The sequence below is a fragment of the Plodia interpunctella genome, chromosome Z, assembly GCF_027563975.2.
Source record: "Plodia interpunctella isolate USDA-ARS_2022_Savannah chromosome Z, ilPloInte3.2, whole genome shotgun sequence".
Lineage (NCBI taxonomy): Eukaryota > Metazoa > Arthropoda > Insecta > Lepidoptera > Pyralidae > Plodia > Plodia interpunctella.
In genome coordinates this window covers 7,797,235-7,811,574 of record NC_071324.2, presented here as the reverse complement: position 1 = coordinate 7,811,574, position 14,340 = coordinate 7,797,235, and the positions used below count along the sequence as shown (strand labels likewise).

General features: G+C 35.1%; 1 protein-coding gene across 1 annotated transcript in view; it reads right to left on the bottom strand.

The window, feature by feature from the left end:
• Positions 1-4,841, bottom strand: part of Pxn (Peroxidasin) — a 35,149-nt gene extending 30,308 nt beyond the window's left edge. The window contains exon 1 of the mRNA XM_053769011.2: positions 4,552-4,841. Coding sequence (XP_053624986.1) covers positions 4,552-4,742 — 191 coding nt within the window. The 5' untranslated portion in view covers positions 4,743-4,841. The remainder of the gene's footprint in view (positions 1-4,551) is intronic.
• Positions 4,842-14,340: the final 9,499 nt, after the last annotated feature.

The window sequence follows — 14,340 nt, the reverse complement described above, 5'->3', positions numbered from 1 at the left end:
ATTACGATAAGCTGAATAAATTATTAATTTGACAGACAGCTAATACATAATTTCAGTCCACGCATTAATGATTAAATTTCATACAAGTATTCCTTCCAACGCACCTAGACCAGGTGCATTGCACAAGTCAACTTTTAACTTAACTTTAACTCGAGCACAAAAACGCAATCTAGTCGTTAAACGACAAAAAAAATATTTTCAAATTCATACAAAAACCAGATGAAGGTACTAGGAGTACCAATTTATCTGGTACAAAACCAAAACCTCCAACTCGTGGATCCTTTTAGAGAGCAGTAATAACTTTGTTCCAAGATATGTAGTGGCATGTACTTAATTTTTTTCTGTGGTATTGGACATTTATTCCCGCCTTAGAATAGGGCCACTCCTTATCTTACCGTGTCGTACGATACAAGTGGGACAGCATTGGTAGCTGTAGGCAATAATGGCATTCCCAAAAGGGATCGACATCAGGCAGGAGGCCCGTTGTAAATGGCAAATCTCTATATTTTTGCAATCATCAGCTTTTCGGTTGCACCCCAAATGTATACGGTATACGCGATTACCTAAATATATAAGAGAGATTATTTTTCTGTGTCACAATGTATACTGTATCATTGTGTTATAATGTAGAGGTAGGTGATATCGCTACCGAGCATTCCTGTATACAAGAACAGATTCCATAACTCATCGAGAACTTTGCGAATGCCGTTGGCTTTGAAGTTCTAGGAACACGGATTTTTCTTCATCAAGTTTTATAACTATCAATATCAATAGAAAATGCAGCTTGTTAGCAGTTTTTAGTTTTTATTTGTTTGATGGTTGTTGCAACTGTAGCTAAATCCAATTTTAATGGACAGAATTTTTTTTCTGTCACCTGGTATTTATTAATTTTAGATAAACAAATTTTTATTACTTCTGTCTCCTGCAAAAATTCCTTTGTTTCTCCAATTTCATTTGTTTCTGTCGGAATCATATTGCTTTGCAGTCGCCATTGATTATTCTACTTGGAATGTATTTGTGCATTTATTTAATTTGACACCGAAGTCTAGCTTTTATAGACGTTTTTCTCATTTCCCCGCCAAGAGCTTTTCATTACTCCAGCCTCAGAAAAAAATACAGGTGTTTGCTAAATAGCTGCAAAGTTTATAGGCGAATACAGACAAATTATAACTATTAGAAGATAAAATTTAATACTTTTTTTACTTTTAAATTTTACATATCTTCTTAGTCGTATTCCTCATGGCTTCGTCGTGGTAATTACATGGAACGAACACACACAACAATTTTCTTGGCACTATTCATTACAAAATATTTTAATAGAATGGAGCCCTGAAGCTGAATTCTTTCTAAAAGACTTGACGAGAGACTCCAGATCAGACAGCTCCCTTGCTCAGTGAGTAGGTCTCACTATACAGCGAGTTATACAGCGAGGAAATGCTGCCAGCATTTAGGCCCTGCCCCATGTTTAAATAAACGCGCTGGACGATATATTTTATTTAGAAATATTTATATTTATTTAATTAGGTATGTATAATAGTGATTTATAAAAGAAATATTATATTATGTGACATTATTTTTTAAAGAAATCACACTGACAAAAAAAATAGGTATGTAGTTTTTAATTAGCTTTATTGTATTAATTTCTCTATAATATATATTTAGCTTCTATAATTTCATTATTACAAAATGTAACTATTCCTACTATAATTACTAAAAACACACATTTATCACAACACACATCTAAAATCTATCAAATGACTAACTATGAAACGAATAACTATCAAATGAATCTCATACGCTTTTGTATTTGGATCAAATAATGCATGATATTATTACATCCTGTATGGGACAAAATAATAATCTAAGAGTAAGACTTTTAATTTGCACTTTGCTGTCATAATTATAATTAACTAGAGCACGTGCAGCAACTTTTTGATTTTACGCTCACTTCACTATGTAACATGACAAGCATCTGAGAAAATAAAATGTTAGTTGTAATGTAATTTTTTTGCCTCGAATCAGTTTTTAGAGTCCAGTAGAAAAAAAAGAATATATATATCTGTGACTATATACGTAAAGTAGACTCACTTTGCCATAAAAATATTTTTTATAATTTTTTGGCCTTTCTTAGTTCTACAAATTGGCTTGTTTTATTGGACGTGTTCAAAATTCTGTCTCATTGAAAGAGTATTCATTTCATTACGAAGTCCTGAGATTTTGCTCTAGTTATCTACTTAATGTAGTTGCTGAGTCAGACATTTCTAGTATCTATTTGTTTGGTAGAAACGTTAAGAAGAAAGTTTTAATTTCAAAATAGTGATTCCTGGAATTCTAAATTAAAATTTCTAAAATATTTAACATGTCGTTGAATAAGAAACAAGTATATTTAATTTATTATATCCTTTTTTAACACCTGACGACACAACCGAAGTTATTGTGTATGTGTATGCATATATCTGTCTGCCTGTGGCATAGTAGCAACCAAACGGCTAACCGATTTTGATGTATTTTTTTTAAGAGAATCGAGAGCGTTATTAGTGGCCTGGCATTAAAATAGTCCCGAATGTAACCGGGAACTTTATCCAAACTTAGCTAAGAACATTCAAATTCAAGTAATGTTCAGTCATTTTGAAACCATCAGCTCATTTCTAGCAGATGGCCTCGACCAAATGGCTGAATCGCTTTTGAAGAATTTTTTTAGCGAGGTCTATGAATCAACATGAGGCAAAAATACATTTTTTGTATCTATGTAAGTTTGATTTTTATGAAATTTAAAAGGTATGTAGGATCTGTCAATTTTTAATGTCAATATACTTATAAAACATATACGTGATTTGTGATCTTCAAGTGGCTGAAAGTAACATAGGTATCTATTATGTTAGATCATGAAGATCGAGTATGTCAGGCACACTCAAATGGTGGCGACGTCGTGGATCGTTTCGGGAGGTTCCCTCTATTGTGATTGAGCTTCGCGATGGCTGACTCACGCGTCAACTCGTGAACGGGTGTTGCCGTGGGGAATGGTCAGCTCGATCTTTTATTAAAAGTTTTTTGTTTGGTTACATATATTTTTTTCCTTTCATCAGCACTTGAACACAATCATATATTTCTGTATACCTTTACATGTACTTTATTGTGTACTTCCATTGTTATATTACTGATAAAAACATACATAAATTTATTTATGTATGTTTTTATCTGTAAAAATATATTTGATATACATAAATTTATTTAAAAAATTGGTAAGCCCTTCTGGCATATTAGGGACCAACACTATTGGAATGAGTTTCTTTCGGCATTTCTTCTCAGCAGTGGTCGTTCCGAAATGCTAGTAGTTTGGAGCTTTGGTAAATATCATTTAATTTAGAATATGACGTGAAAAAGTGCCTGTGAAGGCCTAATTTCTGAATAAATGATTTGATTTTGATTTTGAATTCTTGGGCCCACAAAATCAGGTAAATCGTTTTTGAAACATTCGAAATTTTGTGAAAAAATATTGTGAGTTATGTAGGTACATAAGTCAAAATAGATTTTTATCCTACTGTTAGATTATGAACATTTGAGGTTAAGTGAATATTTCATCCTATTTAGGAGTAGGTAGTAGTAGAGTGGAATAAAGGTGGGCAAGAATTTGATTTCTTCCGCCTACAGTTGTCCAACTGTAGGCGGAAGAAATCAAATTCTTTGGCGTCAATTTTATGTATGTAGACTTGTTTTCCCTAGCATTTAGCATAGTTTATTTCTCTCTCACTCTCAACCCAGTCTCGGTTTTTTCCCTTGGCCATAGAGTGTCTGAGCCCAAGGACCACTTTCCTTCATATTCATTTCTCCTTCGCACGTATATAGAAATATGAAGCTGGGCTGTCACGTCATAATAAAAATCAAGCAGTTCAAGATAAGGTTAACACCTTATTATATTTTACAGGTAATGTCCAGCGCATCGGGTTTCGTCCACATCCAGATTTCTAGACGAGTATTTAAATATGAGTACAAACCACCTTATAACCGGTTCTTTGTCTGGGCGACGAAGGTGAATATTGTTTGTATCGAATTCTCTCAGGAATTTCAATTAATTTTTTTGCCGAATAAAAGAATTTCTTTCTTTATTATTTTTTTGTAATTCAATTATATACTTATTTTACAGAGAAAAATTTCCTTATAATAAAGGCTAAATTCCGAGCTATTTAGGCAGGCAAGGCAAGGCAGAGAGCAACTTGTTGCATATCCATTGTCCCCACACCACCTAGATATTATTTAAATCTTTGTAGTATATTTCAAGCCATAGTACTATGGCTATGTGTGGTAGTGTATATTTGTTTGGTAGTCCATATAAATATTTCAAACAGTTTGTTCGCAGAGCTTAAACAAAGTTATTTCTGTAAAATGACGAATTTAATGAGCGGCCAAGCTAATACACGCACTCGCATCGAGCTAATTTTATGTACATTAACTCGCTCGGCACACTTTCTTAAAATATTAGAAAAATCACGTATTGCCGTAAACTTTATATAAATTGTAAAAAAAAGTTTAACAGTTATAAAAGTTACTTACAAAGTGTGTGTTTCAGGCGGAGCTTTCGGGATTGCGACCAAGTCCTGCTGGAGGCATCGGACCGTATTTCGATTGCACTGACATTTAGAAGGGCAAATAAAATCAGAGAGAGCGAAGGTGAATAAGATTAGAAGAAGGAAAAACTTTATAAAGTTAGTGGATTTCATGATGGGTCGCGGCGGCGCCTGCATACGAGTGCAGGCTGCCAGCGGCGGAGCGCGAGTGCCGGCGACTGCCGGAGACCGAGCGATGCGTCGCGACGGTACCGGAGCCCGGCTCGTCTCGCGGTCCGCGCCCTGCTCCGCGGGGGGGGCTCAGCACCGCGCGCCGCCGCCGCCGCCGCCCGCCAACGCTTATCACTCGACGTATACAGTCATAATGCTCGCAAATGAACTTTGAACTTTCTGAAGAACTAAGCCAGATAATACAACATACATCCGTTTTATGTACGGCCGCGCAGCTACCAAATAGATAACATGAAACTCACATTTTTCGAATTTGTCGATTATAGACTTCAGAACAGACAGGATACCAATGCCCCAAGTCCTACACTTGGAGCATGGGATAAACATGGACCAAAGTCCAGTGTAGGTACATGTACAGCGTACAGCTTGCTCACACAATACATAAGTAAGCATCGCTGCTTCTTCAATTTTTTCCATAATATACTTAAATTATCATAGAGCAAATATTGGATATGTTCATAGATAAAATAATAATATAATGTGTTGATGTTTGTTAAAAAAACACGCAAACTCTACTAAGTAGATAGCTCTTTGTAATATAAAAAAATAATTTGTAATAAAAAATATAAATATATAATTATATTATATAACTTGGAATTCCTTTATTTATTTATTTATCTACTAGCTGATGCCTGCGACTTCGTATTTTTTGTAAGGAGTCAAATTAGAGAAATTTAATTGTACAGACAAATGTAACGATACCTATACATACAGAAAATGCTATCAGACTGAAAAAATATACTTTCTATAGTTTAGCTAAACTATTAAGACTCTTCTTTAGGTGTTCCAGATCTTCGATTTTTATATCTCAACGGAAAATGCTCACCACACTGAAAAAATGTTGTTAAGTCGTCATTTCTATATTCCCTATAGTATAGCTATACCATCATAGGTCTACATCAGGTGTTCCAGATTTTCGATTTTTATATCTAATTTTTGTTAAGGCATCATTTCAATATTTCCTATAGTGTAGCTGTACCGTCATTGTTCTGCATCAAGTGTTCCAGTTTACAAAATAATTTATACCCTATATGTTGCCCAGGCTTAAAAACTATATAAAAAAAAGTTCAATCAAGTCAAATCCGTCCAGTAGTTCCGAAGATTAGCGGTATAAACAGACATACAGAGAGACAGTTTTTTTTTTCAAGTTCTTACTCTGTTGTTGTGACTATATCGCCTAATTTTATTTTTATGTAAATTTATTCAATGCACTGGATTTTTTCTACTGTTTTATTATATGTACCTATTGGTGAGTAAAATATTTTATCTATGAGTAAAAGCTATATTTGAGATCCTCATCTTAATACATGACACGATAAGGTTAGCAAAACTTTTATTTCCTTATTTAAGTGTTTGGATCATAGAACTATAGTGTGTTACCAAATTTCATCATCTTTGACAGACAGACGGACACGCAGGTGATTTGTGCGGGACGCTAAAAAATATTATATATTTTTATATAAAAAGCTATTCGTATTTTTTTTTTTTCTATTTCACTGTCTGGTCAGAGGTCTTCAAAGGGCTAATTTACCGCCAACTAATTGTTCGTTGATTGATGTTAATGTCAATTAATATGGTTGACCTAGGTGTTCAATTGAATGACGGCGCGGCGGACTAGGCTTCCAATTAAATTACTAATTTAACCAGGTGATGGCCGCTTGGGACATAATGACGTGACGTGGTTAGGTATTATTGGATAGATATTAAGTACTTAATAATTTTGTATGTTACGAAATACTCTATTGCCGACATATCGCATGTCTCGCAGTCTCTCGCACGCACTACTACACTAATATTCCAAATGCGAAAGTCTGTTAAGCTCTCACGGCTAAACCGTTGTACCGATGTTAATGAAATTTGGTATGCATTGCTTATAGTCCCTATGGTTAATGACCCCAATTTTTGAACTGGGGAGCCTAATATTTGCATTAGGCTACTTTTTTAATAGATGGATGCCCAACGATTATAATGGTAGTGAAAGTTTGTACGAAAAATAAGTTCGTTTTGCTTTCACAAAAAAAAAATTAAGGGTATATCCGCCGGTAAAAGCTGTTAAGGATACATCTAGTAGATTGCACTTTTAGTAATTATATGTTCTCAATATTTTATATCCATGTAGTACGGTCGCTGTGATACATGTTTGACTTATCAAAAATATATTCTTAATATCTTCTTATACTTTAATAAAAAGCTACTTATACAGTCTATTAGATATTTAATTTGCTATATGTAATGATTACCTACTATAACATTTTATTTTATTTTTTTCCTATTTCAAGCCCCGACGACAATGAGGGGAGTTATAAGTTTATCTGTGTATCTCCATGTCTGTCTGTGTATCATAGCAGCTAAACCAATTTTGATCTATTTTTTTTATTGAAAAAAAAAACTCATCATTACGAGTAAAACAACGCACACACAACAATAAACTATTCGTTCCATCGTTATGATGGAATTTTTACATAGATATAAAAACATGTTTGGGTAATTCATTTATCCTTCATACGATACGAAAATAGTGAATAAAGTAATAATGCAAACAACGTGCTAGGAAGTACATTGACCTGCACGAGTTACGTCACAGTGTACATGCAGGTACGCATAACCATATCACTCTCGTCTTTTGATTATGAAGTCTCTATAATGAAAGATTCCTCGGAATTGTCAATGATATCTCGTTCAATTACAAATCCTACTAATATCATAAATGTCTAAGTTTATTAGAATGTATTACGTCTGTACCTATCTACTTATAAACGGGTATGAAAAAACCTGGACACCATGACCGTTTAATTCCTAAATTCACAGGAACACTGCTGCGAGACGCAGAGCCTCACAGAGGACCATTGGGGGAGGTCCGACTAAATATCACACAGTTCTTTTAAAAAGACATTTTTTTTATTGGAAACTTGTTTATTATTTAATTGGCGGCCTATCGGGGTTTTGCTCGAACCATAATAAATTATATACCCAAACTGTCATCAAGAATCACCACTATCAATTGGTGAAAACCATACACAGAATTTATTTATATACATACTGTTGCTAGCCTGCCATCAGACAAACTCTCTATGAATAAACAGGGTGAGGCAACATGTGCTTCGATATCTTCACTATAATACCGAAATGTGTAATGCCGCCTATACATACGCTGTTGGCAAACATGTCGGATTTGGCGGTATCAACGTACATTGCTGGATTTTCCGGTAAAAAAAGAAAAATAAGCGCAATACATGTTCAGTCAACAGCACATCAAGTTACCCGGCATGAACCTCTGTGGCATGGTAATAGCGACGAGTTTGCATAAATTTAGTTAGGTTACGATTTGATTGATTTGGTTACGATTTGATGTGCTGTTGACTACAGTCACATCGCGTCCACGTTCGGATCTAAGTTCGACGATAGTGTCGCCGGCTTAAGAAGCATGTTTTTAGTTTATAATTTAATTTTAAATCCCGTGGATTGGTTGGTTTTGTTTGTTTTTTTTTTAATAATAGAGCGCATTTCACATCTTAACCCTTGAGTGTGTAATTATCTTGTTTTGAATACGAGTATAACGAACAAACTATGCAGGGTGGTTCGCAGAGCGTTTGGAAAGCTGCGGTCGCGCTGTCATTTAAAATTTTAACTAAGAGAAGAATGAGTTTTGTTGACTGTATGACTTTACATGAATTACTCTGTACTGTAGTAATGTCAATTTTATGAATGACTGATTTTGCAAATGATTCCTTCCTCAAGAAAATTGACGGATTGTACCTAATGACCGCGCAGTTGCAGCGGTCGAAACGCTCTGCTAACCATCCTGTTTCCCCTCATTTTCATTCAAAACAATAGTTTAAGACATTAATTGTATTAAATAATCACTGCGAGACTATTATTATATTCGAAACCGCTTGTAATCTTGGTACCTAACACTGACGGTAATAATCTTACGTTTAAGTAGTTAAATTTAAGTTTTGAAACCAATATGATAGGTTCTATTAGGGATATCTTTTGATCGCGGATCTTTTGACCACAATTCTAATTATATACATATTTATAGTCCTACTCGATTATACATTATACTTAAGTACCTATATACTATTATATATGTAATTATATACCTAGGTACATCCCTGTCATGCCAAAACTCTAGTTCGGCTCCCAATGAGAGGACCAATAGTTAAAAGCACAGTTGTGATAATTCCACGGCCACAGCCTGAGTATCGATCGCAATGTAAACATTTATATTGCATCATGAAAAAATGTATCTGTCTCTCCTATGGATGTCTAATAAAAGGTTTTATCTATCTGTGTTATTTGTCCGTACGTGTTATATTTACCTATCTAGAATACAACTATGAAAAGGAAAAAAATGAATAGTTAAAATACCCTCGATTTCAAAAGCGAAGAATAATATTTAGTACAAATTCTTATATCACAGCAGTTGGTCAAAATGTTTTTCATCGTCATCTCTGCCCCTTTCTGGCCACTGCTGTTTAAACTGAGAATGATAAAACGTTGTCGCGTTGGCGGGCCTGCAACAGAAAATAAGTAGGTAGGTACCTACTTGAAATCGAATGTAGTTATTTCAACTCATACTTTTATTCAGTAGTTATGTATTTACTAGCGGTACACCGACGAGTCAACGTTTTTGTGTCAAGATACTTAATGTTACCTATTACTTTAGAATTAATTTTATTTAAAGGACAAATAAATATACCTAGACTGTACTGCTTTCACGAAATGTGTTAGTTTAACACATAAATATAAAACAATCTATACATAATAAAACTGTAACTATGTTCGTACATAAGAGATATTTACGAAAAATAAATAGGCGAGGACTATTTAAGGTCAATAGAAGCCAAAACAATTTTTTTTTAGAAATTTCATCTGTCTATCTGTCTGTATGTTTGTACGCGCATCACAAAAAATTTACTTAGCGGATCTGCATGAAATTCGGCACAGAGATAGAATGTGGCCTGGTTTAGAATATTAGGCTACTTTGTATTCCGAAATTCTATCCCGAAAGGAGAGAAATAGGGAGTGGAAGTTTGTATAAAACTTTTGTTATTTTTAAATTAAGACACTTACAATTTTAGATTTTCGTTCATCATTTAGAGTTTCGGTTGAAGTTTCCATACAAGTTTGTAATTATTTATTTTTATAAGTATTAATTTCGAAAATTTTACTTAGAATTTCTAAGAAAAATACGGATAATTAGTTTTACTACCTGATAATAGATGGCGCCACATGTGAACTCATAAAATTGAAAATAAAATCGTCAAATAATCATTATACCTCACATTAAATTATTTTTTGTTAGAAAAAAAAAATACAGTATATTTTACTCTCGCCATTGAACTTCCACTATTGAATATAGAAGCTCGCTTCAATTTTAATCTGATACAAGATGGCGCTACAAGGAAATAAAAAAAACAATGTCGATTGGAGTGTCCGCCTGGAAATTATATCAAACTCGAAATACGTACGCACATAAGGATTGATTTCGATTTGAATAAATTTTTCTTTTGCCTTAAATGTACCAAAACTGTGCCTTCCCGAAAACGATCTAATCTTTTTTCCGTTTCTGCGCATGCTTGAGAAGGTTGACAGAAAGTCTACCGGATCGTGACGAGCGTTTAACTTCACAGCGTTCCAGGATTGCATTGTCTAGATCCCACTCTTAGGCCTTGACGACCTCGTTAGCGCAGTGGTAAACACAGAAAATGCAGAAGTACATCTGAGACTCAGTAGTATGTTTGCGGGTGTCCAGTGCTCAGAATTTGTGTAGTTTCCAATTGGGAGAACAGGCAATATTTTATACAACAAAGTCCTAAAATACATTTCAGATTTGTTTAAACCTATTCCAGTTTTTCGATCACAACTAATATCCTAATACTATCCCAACTAATATCATGAATACGACAGTAAGTTTGTTTGTTAGCTCTTCACGCTCTATCTAACTCAACCAATCTCATTGAAATGTTGCATACATATAGTTTGAAATATGGAGGACATAGGGTGCCTTTCATCCCATCATTAACACTGTATGATATGGATAGGTAGGTATGTATATATAATCGGCTACTCCATTTTCAAACGTACTTAGGTAACTAATTCTCCTAATTAAGATCTTGGTCTCCGACCGTTTCGGCTGAGGAAGTTTTCTGATGAGAGAGAGAGTAAGTATATTGGCATTAGTGGTTCTTTATTTATTGCAGCTAATGCGCCTATATCAGGGTCGGAGAGGAAATTCTGGAGGCAATTTTTATAGTATCACTTCACTGATGTCTAGCAAAGGGTTTTATTATTCCAAGCGACATCTGTTAGCTAAATTACGACCAGGGCTACGAAATTATATTTTTAGGAGACACTCAATATACAGCACAATGTACTTATACACTATCGACAAACTGAGACAGATGCCGCTGCCACCGCAGCCAACGCGAATGAATGAAAAAGTTCGCCTAAATTTGTCGAACTGCCGAATGTGTATAGCAATCGATTGCATTGTGGCTATTATGGTTACTACTTGGTACTACTAACATTTCCAATAGTGAGTACAAGAACTCCTAGATGGCGTTATACCAGCTCCGCAATGTCGTCGAACTCAGACACATGCCGACACGAATGCATGAACATTGCGTATTTACTGCAATAAAAGACCAGCAATGTGTACCGCATCCGCCAAAGTTTGCCAACTGTTTGGCGAAAGTGTGGAGCCGCTATTATAGGTATGACAATTGAGCGTGTTTCCATTGCTCTTCTGCGTTGATCCATTGACGGAACCGCAAAACGAGAGCACAACGCTCGTAAATATACACCATAATTTTTTAATGATGCTAAAAAATAAAATGGGCCTAATGATTACCTATTACTGATAATATGTGTGCAGTCAAAATATAAAAAATTGAAAACCATAATTTATAAAAAAATCTATAATTATTGGTTATAGAGAGTGCCACCAGTTCTAAGCTTCATACCTAGTAAAGGTAGGTTCTGTGCAGCGGTTCACACAAAGTCGATTTTCGTTGTCTGGCAATTCTTATTTATTCATTTTTTGCCTATGACAGGTTCGTTGCACACGAGAGCGAGAAAACACGATAAACTATGAATTGGAATTTCAAACTACATCCATAAATTCATTAATATTTTGGGTTAAAAGACAACCTCAATAACTTTGGTGATAAACGATAATATTAAATTTTGATTACTCACATATAGGGTCTTTAATATTAGGTCCTTAGGTACATACATATGAAATGAGCGTTTTGTTGTACTGACTACTTTAATCACAAATTTCTCCTCTTTGGTTAGGAATTCCAAATTCAAATTTATACAGCTATTTACACATGTATTTGTGTTTCGTTAACCGTCATTAATTTGTTTTTTTTCTTCTGATTTTTCTGTTTGCGTCACTCAGTTTACAAAATGGAAAATTTGAAATATCGCGTTATTTACGAGTACGAGTTCCACCGTGGCACCAGTGCAGTGCTGCGGATATGGCTCGAAGGGTTAATGATATGTATGGCGGTCGTGTCGCAAAAGAAAACACAGCGTTTTCGGTTCCAATGTTTTCGTTCTGGAAATTTATGGAGGGCTGAAGGGTTGATAATGAAGAATTGAAGGCTATTATGGAAGCGGATCCATCGCAAACCATGTCCGATTTTAATCCCCTTGAATCAAATTGGGAAGATTAAGAAACTTGAAAGGTAAGGGTACCTTACAAATTGAGTGAAGCAAACCGGCAATCTCGTGTCGACTGCTACGTTACATTACGTAACCGGCACAATAATGAAGGGTTTTAAAATCAAATCATTACCTGGATGAAATATCTGAAGCTCATCGTAATGGCTGGACCCTGGCCAAATCCTGCCCCAAGCGAAACTTGACCCAAAAAAGTTACTTGTAAGCGTTTGGTGGACTAATGCCGGTGTCGTGCACTACGGTTTTCTCAAATATGGCCAAACGATTACGGCAGACGTCTATTGTCAGCAATTGCAAACATCAAGGCTGGTCAATCGCTCCACGCCACTGCTGCTTCACGACAACGCTAGACCACACACTGCACAACAGACGGCTACCAAATTAGAGGAGCTTCAATTGGAATGTCTAAGACATCCACCGTGCTCCCCGGACTTTGATCCAACAGATTACCATTTTTATTCAAATCTTGGATAACTTCTTCCAAGAGAAAAAATTCAACTCCGATAGGGCAAACCGCCTTCAAATATTTTATTGATTCCCGTCCGAATGGTTTTCTTAGTAAAGGGATCAATGAACTACCTATGAGATGGCAAAAGTACATAGATAATAACGGTTCTTATTTTGATTAAATAAATACGTTAAAAAATATTTGACTTTTTGTTCCTCCTATACCAAACGCCAATTTCATAGGACCTAATATTATGCCTTTCGACATACAGCGATTAATTCTTGTAGAACAGATCACGACGGTATTATGCGGATTCGATACTGATACTCAATAATCAGAACCGATTCGGTGCTACCGAATCCGCCAGTTTGGTAAACTGTTCGACGAAAGTGTGGAGCCTACATAACACCGTCGTTCTGTTTTCCATTGCTTTGCATATAAAGAATCCCATATATATATATATCTTCTTTATATATCATATCATTGATGATACGGGGACTTATATCTTCCTAAGACATATCCTATCATAGAACATAAGATACATATCATACAATAGACCCTAGGCTGTAGGGGTCAAAATAGTATAAAATTTTGACCACAATGCCATGCCACTTAATCTCGCTTCACAAATTAGGAAGTTCCATATAAATATGCAACCCCTAATGCCTCCTCGGATGTGAAATTTTCAGATCTAATAAATTCATTATTATATTTAGACTACTAACAATCAAAAATTTAATGTGACTTAGGTACTTCAAAAATGCTTCATACAACCATGCAATCCCTATTGTCAAAATAAAATTAATGCATTATTTTTTACCACAAACAGCAACTCCCTATAGGGGTGTAATTTTCAAATTCGAATTATTTAATGCATTATTTTTTACAAAATAAAAATTTAAATTAAAAATTTCATGTCTCTCACTTCAAAAAAAACGAAGTTTCATATAAACTGATAACCCCCATTTCACCCCCTTTGGGATGGAATTTCGAAATATTCTTTCTTAGCGGACGTCTTCTAGTAACAATCTACCATCCTGCCAAAGTTCTTCTCAGTAGTTTTCGAGATTTCGTGATGAGTGTTTTTCGCTTTTATATGTATAAGTAGATAGAAGATAGATGACAGAGATCCTGGAGCTGGTCCCTCGGGCGTAAAACGCAGACCGAAATCACCGAACGTCGTTTTAGCACAATCACTAAACCTATTTTTTAAACTACGGACCGACTAATATTTGTTGCCCATTTCTTGTAATGAGAATTGAAATCAAAGGGGACCTGACGGGTGACACAGGTGACACGAAAGGAAAGGAAGGGTAAAGAACAGTAAAACATAACCGTTGGAAGCGTCGAAGTTTCTGGATATTTATCTACCAGAATACAAGAAACATCGGAGCTTCATCCGGA